Below are 21,568 nucleotides of genomic sequence, written 5' to 3'. Positions count from 1 at the left end.
TGTAAATGCACATCTATCCTATGCTGTCTAAACTTTTTGGGTACTTTCTGTTTCTATTTTTCTAATTTTCTCATCTACATTTTTGTACTCTTAGTACATTTGCATATTTAAAAATTTAGTATTGCTTTGTTTTAAATATTTACACAGGGAATATTTCTGCAGCTTGCATTTTTCTAGATTTATGTGGGGGCTGAGCTTCTGGTTGTATAGTCTTGAGACTGAAGACCTGTGATCCAAGAGTTTTGATGTCTGAGGGCAGAAGATAGTTGTCCAGTTCAAGAAGGGAGAAAGGGAGAATTTGCCCTTCTTCAGCCTTTTGAGTCTATTAAGACCTTCACAAGATTGGATGATGCACACCTGCTTTGGTGAGGGGGTTTTTCTACTCAGACCCACCCCAAATAATTCGTTGTCACCTAACTGGGCAACCCTTATCCCTGATGCATAAAATGAACCATCACAGGTTCCAATATATTTTAGCTAAGAGATTTTATACTCTAAAGAAAATGAACTAGAAAGAAAGGCAATCTAAAAAATCTGTGTGCATTATCTTCTTTGGAGGTAAGAGTTGAGAGCGCATATGTTGTTAGACTGAGGCTACCAGTAAACTCCCCATTCATACAAGGGCCAACCTAAAGCAAGATGGGGGCTCCTGAGGGGCCATGGGGTGGTGGGGGTCAGTCTCTTTCTCAGTCCACTGAAGAACCCACCTCTGGGCCTCTACCTCTCTGTCGTTTAGAATGCACTGCCAGGCTCTGGACTCTCAGCAGTGATGGAGACATCTCTGTGCTGTGGAGCTTACAGGACAACTTAGGGGGCTCTATCTTAACCTACTAAGGTTATTAAGTGCTGGTTTCAGTAGCAGAGACAAAAAAGATTTTTCAAAAGCTTATCAAAAATAAGACCACCAAGACTGACCAGAATCTCACAAAACATTGATGACTTTACTATTCAGAAGACTGTGGTTTGACTCTTGGAGTGTTTGAGGAGCACCACAGAACCTACTTACCACAGCCCAAGTTGTAAAAATGACATCATAAATAGTACCACTAATTAGCACCCAGCCACACATGCATACACCAGCATACATATGATAGTCAAAGATTGCAGTGTGATTTCCTCACTGCCGGCATCAAACACAGATCTTTTGAGTGTAGGAGGGTGCTACTTAAGTCCTGTGTACCCTTTTAAGTTCCAGATACTGAAAATTGGAGTTCAGGGGAGCATGGACTCTTAGTCTTCCAGAGTGAAGATCATTTTTTTTTTTTTTTTTAAAGATTTATTTATTTATACAAGAACCGGGGTACAGGCCAGAGGCGTGGGAGGGTGAGAGAATTCACCAGAGACAGAGCCTGGAACAGAACAGTCAGACTGATGAACTACACTGCTGAGGGGAGCAGTGGGCGAGACATGAGAGGTCTGCTGCGCCATGTGGGATTCTCACCGGCCGGCCGGGATCAAACCCGTGCTGCAGAGGCTGCAGACAGCTTCACAGTGCGGTGCTCAACTGCCTGCGCGACCAGGGAAGGCCCCGAAGATCATTTCTTAACAGAGGAAACATGATCGAATGTACATCAAAATACCTGAGTTATTTATGCAAAAATCAAGTTCTTTCAATTGCTAAGTGCCTTAAAGGCAAAAAAAAAAAAAAAAATTTCCCCTTCCCATTAAAAAAATATGAGCATGGGACGGGGGCCATATTTTGATGCTTCTTTGGCATCAGGTTTATTTTGAGCTGATTGGTTTAAGAAACTGCAGATACAGGAGAAGCTCTGAAAATTGACCAGCTTTCCTTTTGTAAGGAAAAAGAGCATAAGAAACAGGGCTTAGCTCAGAGAGAGAGCTCCTACTGGAGAAAACTTGTACAAATGAAAGATTTAACCACGAAAAGGCCTCTGGTGGTTGCAGAAAGTCTGCCTGGGAGAGGAGCTCCTAGGAAGGCTTGGAACCAGCTTGAAAGAAGGCTTGGGGCTGCCAAGGCTTCAGTCCACTCAGGAGGTGGGCTAGATTGGGAGGTTTAGCGCAATCTGGAAGAAGCTTCCGAAGGAGACAGATGCTGCTTCAGGAGAGACGCAGCCATGGTGGGGCCTCAGCAGTACCACCTGTGACAACCCCAGCTGCCACAGGTTAGCTGGATCCGGTCCACCACTTCCTGGGTTGTGTGCCAGTTCCAGGCTCTCATGGGGTGGGGAGTACCACCATTTTGCATGAGCAGCTTCTGGTTTGGACTATTAGACACTGCGGACACGACCTGGGGAAGGACAGCTGGCCACTTGTAGCCTTAGGAACTCTTCTTACCCCGGTCTCCTTCTGTAAGGAAACCCTGTCATCATTGCACCGAGGTTGAACCGTATCTTGCATTGTGGGCACACGGGCAAAGAGCTCACAGTGACCTTCCCCCGCTTTGCTGCTTTCAGTAGGGCAATCCTTTATCCCATATTTTCTCTTCTCACTTTCCTGAAAATTACCATCTCCCATCCTCCAACATCTTTCTTGTGTCTTTACATGAAGATGGTATTAATGTGGTAGCTTGGACGGTTTTACTCAGTTTTCCTAGCTATCCTTCAGGGATAAATGAATTGTGCACATTCATAAACTTCTGTTTTTCTCTTGTTAATCTGTCTTATTAATGTGATCTTAGCCAAGAACTTGGAAGGGTAGAGGGAAAATTATCTTTCCTCCTTTACACTGGTCAAGAGGCTTTAGTGGCTCCAGGTTATGAGGAATTCAACTGCCCCCTGACTTGGGGATTGGTTCAGTCCTCCTGGGAGGGGCACAGGCCTTGGCTCCAACAATCGCTGTTCCCATGCCCACACTGGCTTCTTTTTCCCGCTCCATTACCTGCTTTCCTCTCTGGGTCATTCATTCCTGTCCCTTCAAAGCCTCAAACAAGCGACAACTGGCGATATCTTAACCTCATTGTGTGGGCCAACAGAAGAAAACATTCATAGCTTTCCTTCAGGGTATTGGCATGACGCAAAATTCTTTATTGGTATAGATAATATTCAAGCATATCACTCGGTGACAGAATAAATTGAGATTAGCTTCTTTCAACCATATGACCCGGCAATTCCACTATTAGGGATCTACCCAAAGTACATAAAAATATCGATTCAAAAGAGCGCCTGTACACCTGTGTTTATTGCAGCACTATTTACAATAGGTAAAACCTGGGAACAACCCAAATGCCCAAAAATAGATGCCTGGATCAAGAAGATGTGGCATATATACACAATGGAATATTATTCAGCCATCAAAAAAGATAATCTCATGCCATTTGCAGCAACATGGATGGAACTAAAAGGAATTATGCTCAGTGAAATAAGCCAGAAGGAAAAAGAAAAACATCGGATGGTTTCACTTACAGCAAGAATATAGGGGAACCCAATAAGACATCAGTGTAAAAAAATAGTAACAGAACAAAACACAACAAAGCAAAAACGGACAATTATAAATCAGAGACATCCTGCAGGGGAGGAGGCGGGAGAGGGATCAGAGGGAGGGAGGGAGGAGCTCGGGGGACTGAGGTGATGGTGCACGGGTGCATTGGTGAAGGAAACTCTATGGGGACTACACCTGAGGGGGTGGGGGGAAGCAAATATTGTTTAAAAATGAACAATGATATAAAAAATTAAAAAAAATAGGAAAAAAAAAAGATTAGCTCCTTTCAGAGATGCCATGAAAGATTAGTTTTTGTCTTCAAACATCTTTTCCTAATTTTGGCCCCTCCTTCATGTTTCCACTACATGTCTTTCCTGGAGCATGAAGAAGAAAGCGTGTGCTGCTTCCTACTCTTCTGACTCCAGTCCCTCACCTAATGCTTGCTGTCCAGGAGAGGTTTCTTTTCAAGGTGAATCTTAACTGTCTTTGACTGCTTTCACATTAGTCTGTTTTAAGATTAGTGCATTAAAAACCTATCCACAAACTGTTGAGGCAACAAATAGTTTTCAGCAGGATTTGTTTTGGCAGGAAACATGACCTCCTTTGTCAAAAATATGTATAGCCTGGACCTATCAGGAAAGTAGCAGCTTATATTTTTAAAAATTCAAGTTTTCCAAATTCTGGCAATCTTAAATTTAAATAATGAAGCTCATTTGTACTAAATGATTAGAAGCTTACCTACTTTCTCAATGTTTTGTAACCCCTGTGGAAAATAAAGCCTGCTGAACAAGCAGAATTCAAAGCTTTACGGGGTTCTAACCCAAGAGTCTGGATTTCTGTGGGGTGGAGACAGCTAACCTGTTCTCAGTAATCACAGCTCCTTTCTCTTAATAATAGAACCATCCTCTTCACACTAGGGTTTTAACTGGGTCCATGGCTTTAGAGTTAGGGACCCTATTTCCCAGCCTCTCCTAAAGCTAGCTGTAGCCATTTGACTAGTTTTGGCCAGTGAGGTGTAAGCAGAAGTGATTCCTATAACTTGAAACAAACGGCTTGCTTTAAACTTCTGTTTCCCCTTCCTGCTGCTCTGGATCTCTGGATAAACATGCAGGCCTGCTCACTTACCTTTGAATTGCTGAATTTGATAAGAATGAACTTCTCCCCTGTTTCCAGGCACAAGTCTTTAGATCTCTTGGTCACTAGCAAATACAATTATAAATATGTTATTTCTTTTCCTGATTAGCCTCCCCAGTACCACCTTCCACCCACTAAAGGATTTGGATTTATTAAGACAACTAAAAAGCCAAATGAATGTAATTAAGTAACATTTATTTTACATAAAACAATTTTCAAAGAATACATTTAAAAACCAACTAGATACTGATTTTATTGCATTACAAAAAATTGAGAGGCACAATTGCAGTATTCAAATAAATTGTGAGGAATGGAGGTGAGGGCTGTGATTGCTATCCACATTGTTCCTTAGTCACTTAAAGGCTCTGGGTACAAGAGTCTTTATCATGAGGCAGTAGTGCACTTCATTTAGTAGGAATAAATCACATAAAATATATACTTTTATACAGAAAATGTTACCATATTGTCACTTTCAGTTACTTATAAAAACTTCATTTTGAATTGCACAAAAGTTCTCTTTTAAAATTGATAACTCTGAGAAGATAGGGCTTAGAACTAAGTATCTGTCTAAATAATTCATTACAAATAATTAAGTTTCCATTTCTCCATAGATAAAAATAATCTATGCAGAATTACATTATTCAAATGGGACATTTAAAATTTTTTCATAGGAAAATAGGTTTACACATTAGTCCCCTAGTCAGCTAAATTTATTTTCTCCCTACTTTAAAACAGATCACAGAATGTCCAAAATTTTAAATCAGAGTACCTATACCACAGTATAACGTGGAAGTGTTTACGTTAATTCATTTTGTGTATCATTTTACTGTAGTATCAAATTATCCAAAAGGCACATGGGTACATTCTTCAAAAAAGTTTTGGTCTTTAAAAAAAAAAAAAAATCACACGTTTATAAGCAGTGATTTCAATCATGTTTAAAAACAAAAATACTAAACAAATTCATTTCCCAATTTAGATGATACAGAATCCATGAAATTTCTCCAGGCACTTCACTTTCCATAGAATTTCTTGTTCAGCAGGTATATGAGAAGGTTTACATTCACTTTAACCTTATCAAACATTTTCATTACAGCTACACCTTCATATTGCATCTGAAGTAAATCCTGAAATTGTAAGGAACAGTATTAATCCTCAAATTTGACATTTTTCATATTCAAAAAACATTCTAAATGAATTAGTTGAAAAAATAAGACTCAATTGATCCAGTGACCAAGGTGGAGGTTCTGAAACTTTAGTGTACATTAGAATCATCCAATCAAAACACAAGCTAGTTCAAGCATAGAGTTCTGGCCTCCAACCCTGGGAAATCTTGATTTTGTAGCTCTGTGGAGGGAGCCCAAGAATTAGCATTTTAACATGTTCCCAAGTGATGATGATATTGATGGTCTGGGTGTCCTATTTTTAGAAACATGGATCTAGATCACAGAAAAAAGAGTTTCAGAATTGATAAGAACTGTGTGAAAAGAACCACAGCATTAATATCAGATATATCACTATAATTTCAATTTTTAATCGACACATTAAAAACACAAGTATTCCAGCAAGATGGGGTCTATCCTTTAGAAACAGTACTATTTTCTAAAGTAGCATGAGGAAGATAATTCGCCAGGGATCAAAAAATATATTATCATTCCTACATTTTTCTCATTGTTTAAACATTTAGATTTTGGATATATTTTATAAAGTACATTTTTATTTCAGCGGAATGAGCAGATATACTTTATAAAATAAAAACAGGGAGAAATGAGCATGCCAGTTACTGATAGAGCTGTGTGAAGTCTGAGAACCACTGAAGAAAATTACTTGTTTTGTTCTAAGCTAATTCTGTTCTTATATTGAGAATAAGCCCACATTATCAAGTCAGTATTGTTGTTTGGTTGCCACCACACTAGGGAAATCAATTCTCCTCCTAAAATCAATAGGTTGGTCAGACCAGTCACATGTGTGTGACTAAAGAGTAATATTTTATAATCATACAGGGTAGTCGGCCTTTCCAAAAAGAAAATATTCCTGGATTACCTGCACGTAATACCCAGGTTTCATGTTCTTGTTTCCAGTCCTCAAAACTTGTTGTTTCTTAATGATAGAGCCTATGTCTTCTGCAGAAGTTGGAAGTCATCTTTGAGGGAACCTTGGCTCTTGCCAGCTTCTTTGTTCACTTCCTCACTTACCTCTAGTTATACACAACTAAATCCCTCCCATTAGATGTGCTTGGGGATGGAAAATCCACATGGGGCTGAAATTCTTTTATCAAGCATGCTTTTGCCTATTGTAGTGGAGATTCAATTTTCCTCTGAGAAATGCAACATCTGTTAAAGTCTCTCAGAAAAAAAGAATGACAATAGCTAAGCTTTGGAAACAACCCAAATGCCCAAAAATAGATGACTGGATCAAGAAGATGTGGTACATACACACCATGGAATATTACTCAGCATTCAAAAAAGATAAACACATGCAATTTGCAGCAACATGGATGGCCCTGGAAGGGATCATGCTCAGCGAAATAAGCCAGAAAGAAAAAGAAAAATACCAGATGGTCTCACTCATAGCAGGAATTTAGAAAACCTAAATAAGGGACCAGGAAAAAAATAGCTATAAGAAAGAAAAAATCAAAATCAACAAACAACTATGAACCAGAGACACTCTATGGGGGGGGAGGGGAAAGGAGGGACTGGGGTCAAAATAAGGAGGTTGCAACTGTATGGGGAATATAAAAATAAAATTAAAAAAAAGAAAAAAAAAGAAAAAAGAATGAAACCAGGATGATTGAGAAGGAATGATGTATGTGGGGGAATTAGTAGAGCAGAGAAAATATGATTGCAATTGTGGTTGGAAGACCAGATTTTAGTACAGTTTCCACCATTTGCTATCATATGGACCTGCGATATCACAAACTCTCTCTAAAGTTCTTTCCCTGTGTGCATGCTGGGAATAACACTGCCAGCCTCACAGGGGTGCTATTGGCCAAATGAGATCAAGGTCTCTGCAATCCCTTTGTCGGTCACCCTTGGCAGGATCAACTAGACTCCTGTGAGCTTGGCAGTGGAGCAGAGGCATCAAGATTTGATTCCAGCTGCACTTTTGACAGGGAGCAATCTGGTCTGCTTTGTTCATCAGGGAAAGGAAAAGGGCCAGCCCTGCAGCCCTTGCTGAACCCGGGCCACTGTGCGTACAGACCATCCTGACATGTGTCACACCCTCTGTTATCTAAAAATGTACAGCTATAGGATATCATCAAACCTCACCATTTCCTTTAGGACTGAAGAAGACCTGGGAACATGATGTTAGAAAGGATCTACTTTAGTCCTCTTAGAAACTTCCATCTGGCTCCCAGATCTTGACTCACATTAACAACTTGGTCATCACATTTCTCTTTGGCCACTCACACGATAATGTCGTGGTCTGAAAGTCCTCTGCATAAACACAAGTCTGACTTTATGTCTGACAGTCATTGTGTGCTTGGCCAGCTTCTTGGTTTCCAGAAGGGCCCTGCACTTGGTCTAATGTTTTATAGTCACTGTCTTGATATTCTTAGTAATTTTAAACAAGGGGGCTCTATATTTTTGTTTTGCAATGACTCCTGAAAATTACATATCTAGTCCTAACATGGTAACGATTTTAAAAATCTGGGGCATATTTGCTACCTGTGTACAGCTAAGGAGTAATATTTCACCATCAATTGTATATAAATGAAGGGTGAACAACTAATCCTACTGCACACCAAATCCTTAACAAAGGAGCAAGTGAAACTTGGAACTTGAGCCAGTTCAAAGAATCTCATGAAATTCCTGAGCCTCTTTACACGGATATTTCTTGGTCACTTGTGATTCATCTGCTTTGTTCATATTGATTGCCTTGGGTGGTTTCCTTCTTGTCAACCACAAGATACACATCTGCTACTTGCAGAAGAATCACTAGAAGAAAATCATCTGCATGCCACAAGCACATTATCTTCTCTTCCCATTTTCACCTAAGTGTTAAATAAGTAACTCAACTCAAGACTGTTAAATGGATACAGTTAGTGACATTTAGAATAAGTCAGCAAAGGATACTGTTTACTTCAGCATGCTTTTCATAATTGCATACTATATTTAATTTTTCTCTCTCAATCAAATTGACTCCATTATCACAGTCCTTATCATACCTACAAAGTAGTTCCCATTTTTCTTTTTAGCTACAAGGAATGCCAGACAGTAAGAATGTGCTTTGGTAGCGGCTCCCAGGAGGGGGAGGCAGCTTCAAGGTTCCCAGCCAGGGCTGAGCAGGCAGCAAGGCCAGAATTTACAACATACCCAGTGACTTATCAAGGTGATTCATGGAGATACTTGAAGAATATCTGGAAACCATTTTATAAGTGGTTTGGGGCCCAGGTAAATAGGTGCTATTTCCATTTAAAAATCCTTATATGGTTGAGCCTGTGCTAAAGATTAAGAAGTTGGGAGCAGATGAACTTAAATATTTGGTTGCAACCTCCCTGCATTTTTTTTTTTTTCTGTTTTGGATACATAAGTCTGTTCAAGTATATTTGGCTAAATATAGTTTTAGGAGAAAGTAGCAATAATTCTTATTGCAAACACAATTTTTCTATTTACAGATACCTGTTTCACACAATCTCTTTCATTCTTATGATCCCAAACACTTAACACATAGATATAAGAAACTGATGGGAGAACTATCCTGGGAAGGAGGCATGGGAGAGAAATGAGATCAGGAAAGGACCAATGTGGGCACACACAGCCCTTAGAAAGGCAACTTCAGAAAACTTTCTAACTTGTATGTGGTAGTTCTGAATACTTTCATGTTTGTTTTTTTTTTTGTTTGTTTTTTTTTTTTTGCTAAGCTTCAAAATTGAAACAAGGCTTAGAGAACTGGACTACTATGGCTTAGCATCTGAAAGCGTTTTAAGTTCCAATAATTTGAAAAGTCATAGCTTCTAAAAAGGCAACATTTCAATGAAAATTGGAAAGCAAGGCATGCGTTGTTTGTCTGTCAATCTTCACTATGGTGGGGAAAGCACAAGCAGGGGACCCCTCAATGACCTACACCATGAAATTCAACACAATTTGCAGAGACCCCAAGCTTACCTGATACTACACTTGATCTTAGCCAAAAGGCCGAGTAGCTTACCTGAATATTGAGCTGTACTTTTTCCATCTCAACAGCCAGGAATTTTGATCTGACATCAAAGATGCCCACATCTTCAGTAGATATGATATCAAATGTAACATTTTTAAACCTAGTGAAGAAAGGGATATTCAAACACATGGAGCAGCAAATAAAAGCCTAAAGCAGAAGCTAATTAAGGAATCTTAATTACCATTCTTAGTGAATGATCTACTGGGGAAATCACCCCAAACCCTCCATCATCTTTCTTCTACTCTGTTCCCTAAAGCTAAGTCTGATAAAGCTGGTTGTGAGCATAGAAGTAGGTGCCTTATTAGAAAAAAAAACAAAAACAAACCAAGACTTTATATTCTTTAAGTGTAGAAAATAGAATTGGAAAGATCAGAGAGTCGCAGAACCCAAGAATTAAAACATTGATTTATGCTGTTTTCAGGCAGGGGGAGCTTTGATGGGCTGGTTATGGGAACACAAGCCATTTCACAAAGGCAGGTGGGATTTGGAGCTCACACAGTGAGCCTGGCTGCCCTGAGACAAAGGACAGGATGGTGCACAGAGCTCATGGTTCCCTTAAAACAGAATCATTGGCACCTGGTGGAGCTGTGGGGCCTTTGTTTTCTCCTCAACTGACGGCACCATTTTCGGGGGAGCTCAGACCCTGACACTGTCTGTGTGGCTTTGAAAAGAGAAAGGTACTGTTTGCAGTTGTAAATGACTCTACCCATCAAGACCAACAGACAGCCTTTCATGCTCACAGCTGTGACTCAGTTCTTGGCAAATCCAAACGCACTAGACAAGCCATGGGAAACACACCTGATCAGCACATCACACGGCCACAGCAGCAGATGCTAAAGGCCTAGCGGTGAACCTAGACTTACAATAGAGGTATTTCCCCCTGTCATCTGTAACTGAGGGTAAGCCTCGACTGACCAAATGAAGCTCTCTCAAAGGTCACAGGGATTCGAAGAAATGAGTCAGATTTTGTGTGAGTGATTAGAAGGGGGTGTTTTTTGTGCAGGTTCCAGGTCACACTCACTGGTTTGTCTGCACGTCATCTATTCCCAGGAGGACACCCTTCTCATGCAACTTTGCTGCCGTGTACCTCACTGGCTTCGATCGTTTTGTGCCTTTGGGTTCTTCTTTTCCATCAAGTTTAATTGACCTCCGACAATTTCTGGCAAAAGGAGAACAAATCATAACAGCAAATTCAGCTGTGTGACAGTGCAATGACCTTGCCCTGGGGCACACCCCTGCTCAGCACTGGCCTCCACTGCACTGAGTGCGCAACTCTGCATTTTGTGATAGTAAGAGATTGTGTTTCCCATGCAGTAAAACCTCACTCCCTAACTGTTTAAGGGAGTTAAGTTAACAGTTAATAACTGTTAAGTTATTTTTAAAATTACTAACGTTTGAGTTGTAGGCCAATACTTTTTATTCTACTTGTACTCTCAATACTTCCTCAGCCATATTGAACTAGGTGGCTACATTTAGCCATTTAGCCACTGCACAAGCAGCTTTGGGGAGTAACATAAACTGTATATCCCTATGTATTATTATACATTAATATCGCTATGTATTTATTTAACAAACACTAGTGGCTTGCACTGCTGAACTGCTTGCTAAGTGTTACTGCACATTATCAAAATCAACATTTCCATAGGGCTTTAAAATGAGTCAACTCTTTTCTCTCATTCAGTTCCATAAGAATACTTGCGAGGTAGGTACCCTAATCCCACTTTAAAGCTGAGAAAATTGAGGTTCAGGGAAGTTTGCTGGACTGGTTCCAGATGACACAATGTAAGAGAACTGAAATCCAAATCAAGTTCACCTGATTGCAGGGCTTGTAAAATGCTTCGAAGTAATTGCAATAAATATGTAAAGAAAAACCCTAAAACTCTTATTCTTACTGAAAATTAACTTTACCAACTTTACCAGGAATAGTCTGAATGTAATTTCTATGCTGAAAAGCAAGTGAATTAAAATTCAGAACTAGTGGGGTCCAAATAAATGAAGTTTAAATTTTTACTTTCATTCATCACCTCTTCTATGATTAATGCAATTGATTTTTTCATACAGCACCACTCTATTGTCACATTGATTACAAATTGTTAGAAATATTATACTACATATTTAAATGGGTAATTAAAATTTGATTAGTATTGACCTTAGTCTAGTGATAACAATAATTACCAGCAAAGAATATTCATTAAAAAAAGAGTCATATTGTATATAAGAACAATGTAAAATATGCATGCTAATGGGTAACAGAGAACTGCCAAATTTTGTCTTTTGTGTCAATAATGGTTTTTTAAAACTACTAAGCAATTAAAAATCATTAAGCTGCACTGCATGACTAGCAAATATGTGGTGTTATCTAACATTATCAAGTACATAAAACAATGTTTATTGTAAGTGTTCCAAAAACAAGAGCAGCTTTGATTTTTGTTTTATAATGTTTTAAAAAACACCTTTCACTAAGAAAGACAAAAGAGCGGAAGTGTTTTGTAAGTGTTAATGCTACTTGCTTACAACACAGCAGGGTAAGCTACTTTAATTCCAAAGTAAAGTTGATGTGGAATTTGAATTTCTAAATTCATTCATGACTTCCTAGTTCATAGCGGCAAATAATAAAATTGAGATTCTGGTTTCTTGGTCTGCTTAATAAAATAGTTTGCTTCAAACCTAACCCAGGGATTGTAGATGAATTGAAACCCCAGGCTAATCATAACATTATAGATGTTGACTTTAACTTAAGTTCTTTTCAAGATGTCTAAACAACTTGACTTTAACGTACTTTCTTTTCAAGTTGTCTAAACAAGTCTTTATATAGGTGTCATAATAATTAACTTGGTCCTCGTAAAATGCTGATTTCTTGTTAAGTGCATGAAGGGTCTGCTGAAGCTTTGCCAATTCGGCTTTCCGAAGTTTACGGTGGATTCTTTGATTTCGAATATCCTAAAATCAAGAAAAAAAGGTTATCATATGAGATTCAATCAGCAGTTTGTTTTATGATGTTGCCAATTTGGGACAAAAAGAATATCTAATATGAAATCACTACTTATGACTATTGTAGCTCATCTCAGTCACCTTGTTTGAATCTCAACACTAAAGTGTTATGATACTTTACTTCAGAACTGGAAAGTGTCGCTATTTCACTTTAAGAGTTGCAAAGGTTTATATATTTTCTTGATGGCAAAGAAAAGAAAAAAAATTAGAATAATCATAAAATAACTTTAAGGAAAAATGGTGCTTAAAAAGGGGCTTAAGGGAGACTTTAGCGGGAGAGAAGCAATTTCTTCAGAATATTTTGACCATTCCACTTCGAAGAACACTTGAAATTGAAAAGGCTTATATTTCATTATTGCAGTCATTTTAGAAATAAGTGACAATACACTTTTTAATCTGGTTAATATTTCTCAAGATTTGTATAAACAACTGGACTCTCAAGAATGACTGAGCAGATTCAGTGTACTGATTACTTGGATTTAAATAGAATTCCTGGAACATAATGTTGTTTAAGCTGCTTACATCTAAAAGAGTGATGCTATATTTAAACTTATAGACTTAAGATGTTTTCTGTAATTTTAACTGGCAAGTTATGAAAATATTTAAGAAAATGGGGCCAGTTAAATATTTTTCCTTTGTGAGCAATTAAAAACCATTCCCCTAGGGATCAGATTTCCCCTTTCTTAAGTAAAAGTTCATTCAACAGAATCTTTTGGTGGATGCCCTCATGATAGCTTTTTTCTGTTTTTAAGGCAAAAGCATCAATTTCTCTACCACATATTCCTGAACAGAGTATTTTCCACATCAAACCACAGAAAGAAATGTTACTTCCTTTGAGTCACTCAGGCTGGGAGAAATAAGCCTACTGTCAGAATTGACCATAACTTTACATAGAAGAGTGAAGCTGAGTGTATTTCCCTCCCAAAATGTAAAAACTTTTTCTGATTACTTAACTGCCCTTAACTTGCAGTCCCATTTTAATTTGCATATTTGGATTAAAAAATATATATCCTTCTACCCAAATATATACTTCTTTATCCTTGGCAAACAGATCTCGGCCATTTCCTGTGATATTTCCTTGCACTAATTTGAGATCCTTTTCTAATTTGAGGTCCTTTTGTCAGGAAGTTTTTCAACTGTAAAAAATAGGGAAGGGATCATGCTCAGCGAAATAAGCCAGAAAGAAAAAGAAAAATACCGGATGGTCTCACTCATAGCAGGAATCTAGAAAACTTAAATAAGGGACCAGGAAAATGAATAACTATAAGAAAGTGAAAATCAAAATCAACAAAAACTATGAAACAGAGATACTTTTGGGGGTGGGGGATGGGGGGGAGGGGCTGGGGTCAAAATGGGGGGGTTGCAATTGTATGGGGAATATAAAAATAAAATCTATTATTTTTAAAAAAAATAGGCGGTAAGAAAACAGAAATGAACCTTTAAGTTCAAACTGCATATTTAACTAGACAGTTTGGAGGTAAGACTTCAGGGACACAGAGTTACTACCATATCAGTGGTGGATCCCAAGAGCAATTGGGCTATATGACAACTAACAACTCAAGAAAGAATTGCCTGAAAGTATCATTTTTTTTGGAAAGTATCATTTTTAAAACTAGGAGGTATTAAAAGTATAGATGAAACTTGCCTATCACATTTTCTGAGCATTTATATCTGCTGTGTGCCTACTCTCCTAATGACTCGGGGGAGTTGTGCTTATTGTCTATTAAAAGTCATCAACGATTTGAAACCTTTTCAAGTCTGTAATATTGAGAGGGGGGGAAACATGCCATATACAACTATGAATCCCTCATGTCACCTCACAGAGTGCCCAGTGTGTGACCAATGATTAGCAAATGTTTACTATGTGAAGAAGAAAGAATACTGTTTCCAAAAACCTTGGTGATGTTATTGAGAATGTCTTGGTATTTATTTTTGGATGACACAAGTCCAGTCTGTTCCAATGTCCGAAGATTCCTCTGGATTTTCCTCTTTTTCTGCTCCAGAGGCAGCTGTGCATCTGCAGCCATAGACTGGCTAGTCTTCATTTCCTCTGGAGTCCTGGAATCTATAATGGCACGGCTTACCATGTCTGTGGAGTGATTTATTTCCTAAAGAGGGAAGATCAAGATTGTTGATTTTTAAAAATCTCTTAATCTCACAGTTTCAGAAGCTGCAAAAGGCAAGTTCATGTCAAAATGAGAGAAGTCCTCAAGCTAAAATCAAAGACCAGAACCAGAGTACGTTCTTCATGGGTTTTGAAGTAGGTCTCTCAGAAGAAACTACTTCATCTTTTTTTTTTTTTTTTTTTGAAACTACTTCATCTTTGAGAAACATGGCAGTAGTGGCAGGTCTACTCTGGGCAAAATTCTAAATGGCTAGTTTACTGCAAGGTGACAAGGGGCCTCAGTAGTGGCCATATTATAATGGATAACTGATACTTGGTAATTCCCTGGACAAAAAGGTTTCAATTCTTGTGTGGCCTATTGAGGAAACTAAAACTAGATTATCCATTAAAACATGGCTCCGAGGATCCTACACATCTAGAACCCAACTTTACTAAACTCTCCCATATCAGCCACATTTATGGAGACTCATAAGCTGTGAAGGCAGCCAGAGATCTTTGTTCTGATGAGGGGATCATTCTTAAACTTCCAGCTCTGAAAATCCTGCAGGGTTTGAACCAAAATGGGGAAAAAATATTCTAGTATGCGATAATTCTTAAATAAATGATTACTTATTCAGTGAATAAAAATGATTTGGACAGCATTAAAAAAATTACAGTAATTAGGGAGAATGGCATTTGTCCCCATTTCACTGTATAAGGTAAGTAAGCCACCCCACCAGTTAAATCTAAGGGCACAGATGCTGCTGGAAACAGAACGGATAGGTCAACATTATAGACACAAGAACAATTTACTAAGTCAGCAGCAATAAATAACAGCAGTACAATAGCATCAGTGGCAGACACTATTACTTAATATGTAACAGCACTTAATATGTGCCAGGTATTACTACACATTTAAAGAATATGTTTAAACTCATTCCTATCTGCAGATTGGGCACTATTATTTTCATTTTACAGGAGAGGAAACGGAGGCACAGAAATATTTCTAGGTGCCTAGAGTTACACAGCTAGGAAGTACAAAGATATTTGGAGAAATATGAAACATTTGATAAGGATTGAAAGTCTCATGTTAAATTAGCAAACATTCTATCCATTGTTTAAAAAATGTTCACACATTAACCAACATCATTTGAAGTTTTACTGCATATATATATTGTTACAAACTGTGACTGATTTCTTGGCAACCATTTGAATTAAAAATGATTCAGGAAAATTATGTGTAGCTCTGCAAAGAAATAACGAATTAGATAATTTTGTTATCTTTTGTTTTGGGGAGTGGCAATTACTGGTACTAAAGCAGTTATCACTGATGTTCACTTAATTCAGAGCAAACTAAATAATGACATATTTTAAAGGATGTTGATAAACAGTCTAATACAAGATTATTTTGAAACTATAGTTACTTATACCAGAATAATGGTGCACTGACCCATGGACTCAGATATTTTCTTCTGAAGAATCTGGAAAACATTTTTAAGTGTGAGACACTTCTCCATTTCTTCAGGTTAGCAAATACAAAACTATGAAAGGTATTCTTCCATATCCTGTCAACCAGAACTGCCTCTTAACTTACCTGCCTATCCACTGTGATACAGTTTATGATGAACATTCTGAGGGCTGAAAGACCCCAAACGACTTTCCTAGTCTGGGCTAAATTATACTTAGTATAAATATTGAACTGCTTGTTCTATTTCATTCCTACTGATACTCCCTATGGCTTTTATATATGGCTAAACTCAGTTTTCCAGGGTAAAAGATAAAACTCCATAGTTCCAAACCATGTCAGACATAGTTTTCTGAGATAACAGTAAACATTTGGCATGAAGATTAAGAAAATCAACTCAGATCCATAGTACTTGTTCTTTTACATTAAAAAAACCAATTACCTGTTGTTCAGTTGCTGGTGTCTCTAAGATTTCTGTCAATGTGTTCCCTGGTTGGTTCCGGATTACATCAATTATCAGCTTTTTGGTCCTGACAAAATAAGAGAAAGAAGAAACACACTTTCAGAAGCAGTCTTGAGGGAGTATACACACATGTGCACAAATGAAGCTAAAGAGATAATCACTTAAAGTAAAACAGTCCTGCAGAATTTACCATGTCTGCTCTAAGGCTCCTGAAGGGTTGTGAATACTTGATAATAGAAGTCTGGGTTTTATACGCTTGATGTACTAGGATTATACTGTCAGTAACATGGACACAGTATGTCAGAAGTTTCCTTATCTAAATACTTTTTTTCTTTTTAGACTGAGATACATTTGATGAGCAGGAAGGACAAGTGTTGCTGATATGCCCACTACTGTAGAGGGTGCCAGAAGGGTATCTAATACTCCCTTTTCCTGACTTTAATAGCATTTAACCTTATGCTTAATACATCATAAGCCTTTAGGAGCCAGACCAACCATTATGCTTCCTGATCTGAGAAAGTTATGCAGTGGTTTGGAGGCCAGAGGGAGTAGAAGCCCCGTGTGGACTGCAGAGGCTTCAGCTGGGGGCCGACTCAGCAGCTACCAGGATAGGTGTTCAAGAAGCTCAGGTCTGGGGTCTCCCTGGTGGCGCAGAGGGTTGAGTGCAGCGCCGTGAAGCTGTCTGCAGCCTCTGCAGCACCAGTTCAATTCCCGGCCGGCCAGGGAGATACCCACATGGCCTGGCAGACCTCTCCTGTCTCGCCCGCTGCTCCCCTCAGCAGTGCTTTCGGTCCATCTGCCTATTCTGCTCCCCACTCCCCGCTCTGTCTCTGGTGAATTCTCTCACCCTCCTGTGCCTATAGCCTATACCCAGTTCTGGTATAAAGAAATATGTCTTTTAAAAAAAAAGAAGCTCAGGTCTGGTGGAGGAACTAGCCAACAGGTATGGGTCTTTGTCTTCAGGTGATAGAGAACAGAACAGTTGCTCAGTAAAAAGTAAAGAGCTGGAAAACTCTGGAAATGCCACAAACATAAAATTTTCATGTGTTCTTTATGGTAACCAGCCATGCCTTCCCAATTAAAGATTAGGTAATATAATTAGGCAAAACCCTTGACACAAAAGGCAAATAAATGCTCACGTTTGCTCCTTTTTACTTAAGTGGGAACAGTATTATTGGCTATAGCCTGTCATCCAAAAGAGAGAAACCTAAACAGAAGATGCCTTAAACTATAAACAGGTCTGCATGATGTCTGAAGTTTCACTTTCATTGTACTTTTATTATTGTGATTAACCTCAGCCTTTCAAAGGCATGCCGTGATATCACCAGATGATGAATTTCTTCCCCAACTGCAGCAGGAAGTGCTCATGCAGGATGAGTTGGAAAAGGGTACAGCATTGTTCATGTTTTGAAGCGTAGGGGCAGTGGTTCCCACATGTCAGGGGGGACCTTCCAAGGTCACTGCAGATCTCTTATTTTTGAAAATAGGATAAAATCCAACAAACCAGCTGGCAACAGATTTTCCCTCCTTTCCTATTTATTGAAAGCTGTAGAAGGATCATAGCTATTTCCTTTGGCCCCGTGACCCTTTCCTGCTGGGGATTTACAGGCTGTCTGGGAATGCACAGCTAGGACTCCACTGGGAGTCAAAGGTGGGCACACAGCTAATTATAGGCACGTGGGAGACGGCCCTGCTCCTGAGGCGGCAGCTCAGATTGCGTATCTTCCCCATACACAACTGCCTCTTCCCTTCATCATCATAAATGTATTTAACAGGAATGTGAAGTTTAAAGTAAAAGCTTTGGATGATTTCAAAAAATGTAAACACAGTGATTTTTCCTATTTGAAATAATATTCTAGGAACCACTCAGGACAGAACACTCCCAGCTTTATCTTCTTTCCAGCAGCTATATATGACCAAAACGACTGAAGTCACTGATGCTCGCCCACCAGGGGCAAAGAACGTTTATTTATTCAGGAGCTGCTAGGAACAAACAGCCCATATAGCCTTCTCCTCTTGGAATTTTACTTTCTGTCAGGCCTATGGCATCTATTGCTGACTTATGTAAAAGTAACCATCTGGTTTCCTGTTAGGAAGCTGCCTGCCTCTCCCCACTTCGGCCTCATGGGTAAGGGCTTTGGGGCCCAATGGAACTTGGGTGGAATCAGGGCCCCTGTTGCTCACTAGTTGTGTGGACTTGTGCAAATGAGATAAGCCCTGTTAGGTTTTTCTCTTTATTATAATGAGAATCTCTCAGAGGGCCACGAAGCTGTGCTGCCCAAGAGGTAGCCCCTGGCACAGGTGGCAGGTGAGTACCTGTGCCACCTGAGATGTGCAATAATGTTGATGCACACACTGGGTTGGACTCAGTATGGAAATGGGAGGTACAATAGCTCATTAACATTTTTTTATGCAGACTACATATTGATCTGATAACATCTTGGGTCTACTGGCTTAACTATAATATATGATCAGACTTCATTTCAACTGAATCTTTTTAAGAAAAATTTAAAATCCAGAAAATTTAAAATCACTTGTGTGGCTCACATTTAATTTCTTTCAGTGAGGGCAGAATATTCCATTCTTAAATAGCAAGCTCATTCTTGGAGACCTGCCTTCCAGAGAGGTCACAGGGCTTCCGCACCCAGGGGCCCCTTTGGGAAAGAGTCCAACCTCTGATTCTACAAATGGGGTAACTAAGACCTAGTAAGAGTTTCAATCCTTGGACAAAAGTCACTCAGGAGTCAGAACTGTGTTTCTGTCCCTTCTTCCAGCACCTTTCTTTTTTTCCAAGTGAAAATCCTCCATTTGTTTAAACCTCTTCACAATAGGATTTAGAGAGAGTTCATAGTTCTTACTGCTCAGCTTGCTAATGACCTTCCCATCCCAATGAAAATACAATGTTCTAGATATAGTCTGACCAGTTTTAAGTCACCAGTTAGTCATTGGTCCATGACTATTCAAACAATATGTAAGAGGTTGATCAACCCAAGGAGCCTGCCCTCCCTGAATGAGGAGGATTCTAGCCCTGAGAAATAATAATAATAATAAAAAGAAATACAAGAGGGAATTTACTCATCCTAGCCGTGCTCAAGCCTCATTGTCAATATGTGGACCCGCAGGGAACATGTAAATTGGGTTGGCCTTTTGGGTTTGCTCATTCCATTCACATGGCCCCTGAGATTACCCTCTGACCATTAATGGTGTTCCTGAGCCTCTCCCTCTGTCATATGCCCGACATTTTAATAATATGATTGCAAATTTTTAGCATCAGACCTTAAACATCATCTTAGCCATTTCAGTGCCTGTGCCAATTTGGACAAAAACAAGGAAATCTTTTCAGTTGATAATGGATGTTCAAACAGCATCATGTGATAGGAAAAAAATTCTCTAGAGATGACAATTCAAGCACTTAGGCAGCTAAGTTATGATTAAAACCCACAAATATTAACTTCTACTTAAACACACATACTTTTGTAGGAAAATAGTCTTAATAAAGGCCACAAGAATCACACATTTTAAGCTGAATCATAAGTTATAATGAAAGATCTGCAATTGTTTGCTCTTTTAATACCATGCTTGGCAGTATTGACATACAGCAGTGGCCAAAACTGATGCTCCCTATTGCATAAATATACAGAAAGGAAACAGACATGACATGTTTCTTCCTACTCAAATATGCGCTTCATATCTCTTCTATCAGTCATTCCTTCTTTTTAACCTGGGAACATGCCCAGTATCAGTTATGCAATAACTGATCTGCTAGCATTCTCCTTTATTCTCAGATTCCTGCGAATACAAAGAGCAATGACCTTATCCTCAACAAGTTATAAACACTTGTTGCATCAAAAGTGCAGATGCTGGAAGATGATCTGTATTTGAATCTCTGCTCCATTTCCCTGCTATACTACCAGGAATTGTGTGTGTGTGTGCATGCTTTGCACCTAGTTTCCTCATATGTAACATATACATAATTATCTCTACCTTTTGGAATTGCTGAGAGTGTTACATGACATCTCTATATACATGTTGCTATATATTTGTTATTTATCTATTATAGGATAGTAGCTGGCACATGGTAACCACCACACAGATGTTTATTATTAATATTACCTCCATCCTCATCTAGTTAGTAAGAACTAGGACACTAGCATGGTATTAGAATTGCAAGCATAAGGATTAACAATGCCCTAGATTTTGCTATTGGAGGGGTCTCTATGAGGATGAGTTACTCATCTCTGGGGCATTTTCAATTTTATAATTAATCAACAAAGAGGCATTTCTGAAAGTTAAAAACACAACCTATTTAAACAAAGAAGGAACATAAATTTTTTAAAGAGAAAAAAGTCAGGTATTTTCATGTTCTATCTGCTGTGCTGTCTAAATGATTGCCCATTTCATGCAGTAACTTCTGAAAAGCATCTCTTATTTTAGTTAAGTGTGATTCTCTAAGGAAGAGTCTCAAGAATGGTGGTGTATGAGTTGGGAATTTGGTTTATTACCTTTGAAAAAAGTCATTACCGTAAGAGTTTTCAAATCAATATTTCTAAGTGTGTTTTAATGGAACGCCAAATGAGGTAAGACTTAGGAATTTAAAATATGTTAGTGACTATTTGCTTCTTATAATTTTAGACTTTAATTTCCAACCTCGAAGGTAAAGATTCAGACTAGATGGTTTTTAAGTTCCCCATCAATGACACATTTTGTAATTATCTCTTACTATCAGAGATTTTCAAATATATACTTAAAGAAAGTACAATGAACTTGGAAGTAAGGTTTGTCTACATGATGGAGCAAATCCACTGAATCTTTTGGGTAACATTCAAATTCTGCTTTCAGGAAAGGCCACTTGGTCAGTCTGTATTTCAAGTTGTTA

General features: G+C 38.6%; 1 protein-coding gene across 5 annotated transcripts in view; it reads right to left on the bottom strand.

The window, feature by feature from the left end:
* Positions 1-4,688: 4,688 nt before the first annotated feature.
* Positions 4,689-21,568, bottom strand: part of IQGAP2 (IQ motif containing GTPase activating protein 2) — a 277,602-nt gene continuing 260,722 nt past the window's right edge. For 4 of the 5 annotated variants that reach the window (XM_037529125.2, XM_037529123.2, XM_054687972.1 and 1 more), the window contains 6 exons: positions 16,672-16,759; positions 14,556-14,768; positions 12,449-12,609; positions 10,691-10,828; positions 9,661-9,769; positions 4,689-5,636 (listed from right to left, as the gene is read on the bottom strand). In XM_037529125.2, the coding sequence (XP_037385022.1) occupies positions 5,523-5,636; positions 9,661-9,769; positions 10,691-10,828; positions 12,449-12,609; positions 14,556-14,768; positions 16,672-16,759 (823 nt within the window). In that variant the 3' untranslated portion in view covers positions 4,689-5,522. The remainder of the gene's footprint in view (positions 5,637-9,660; positions 9,770-10,690; positions 10,829-12,448; positions 12,610-14,555; positions 14,769-16,671; positions 16,760-21,568) is intronic. The other variant, XM_037529124.2, reaches the window with a different exon arrangement.

This window comes from Talpa occidentalis, unplaced genomic scaffold, assembly GCF_014898055.3.
Source record: "Talpa occidentalis isolate TD23 unplaced genomic scaffold, MPIMG_talOcc4v2.1 talOcc4.6, whole genome shotgun sequence".
NCBI lineage: Eukaryota > Metazoa > Chordata > Mammalia > Eulipotyphla > Talpidae > Talpa > Talpa occidentalis.
This window is presented reverse-complemented; position numbering and strand designations above follow the sequence as displayed.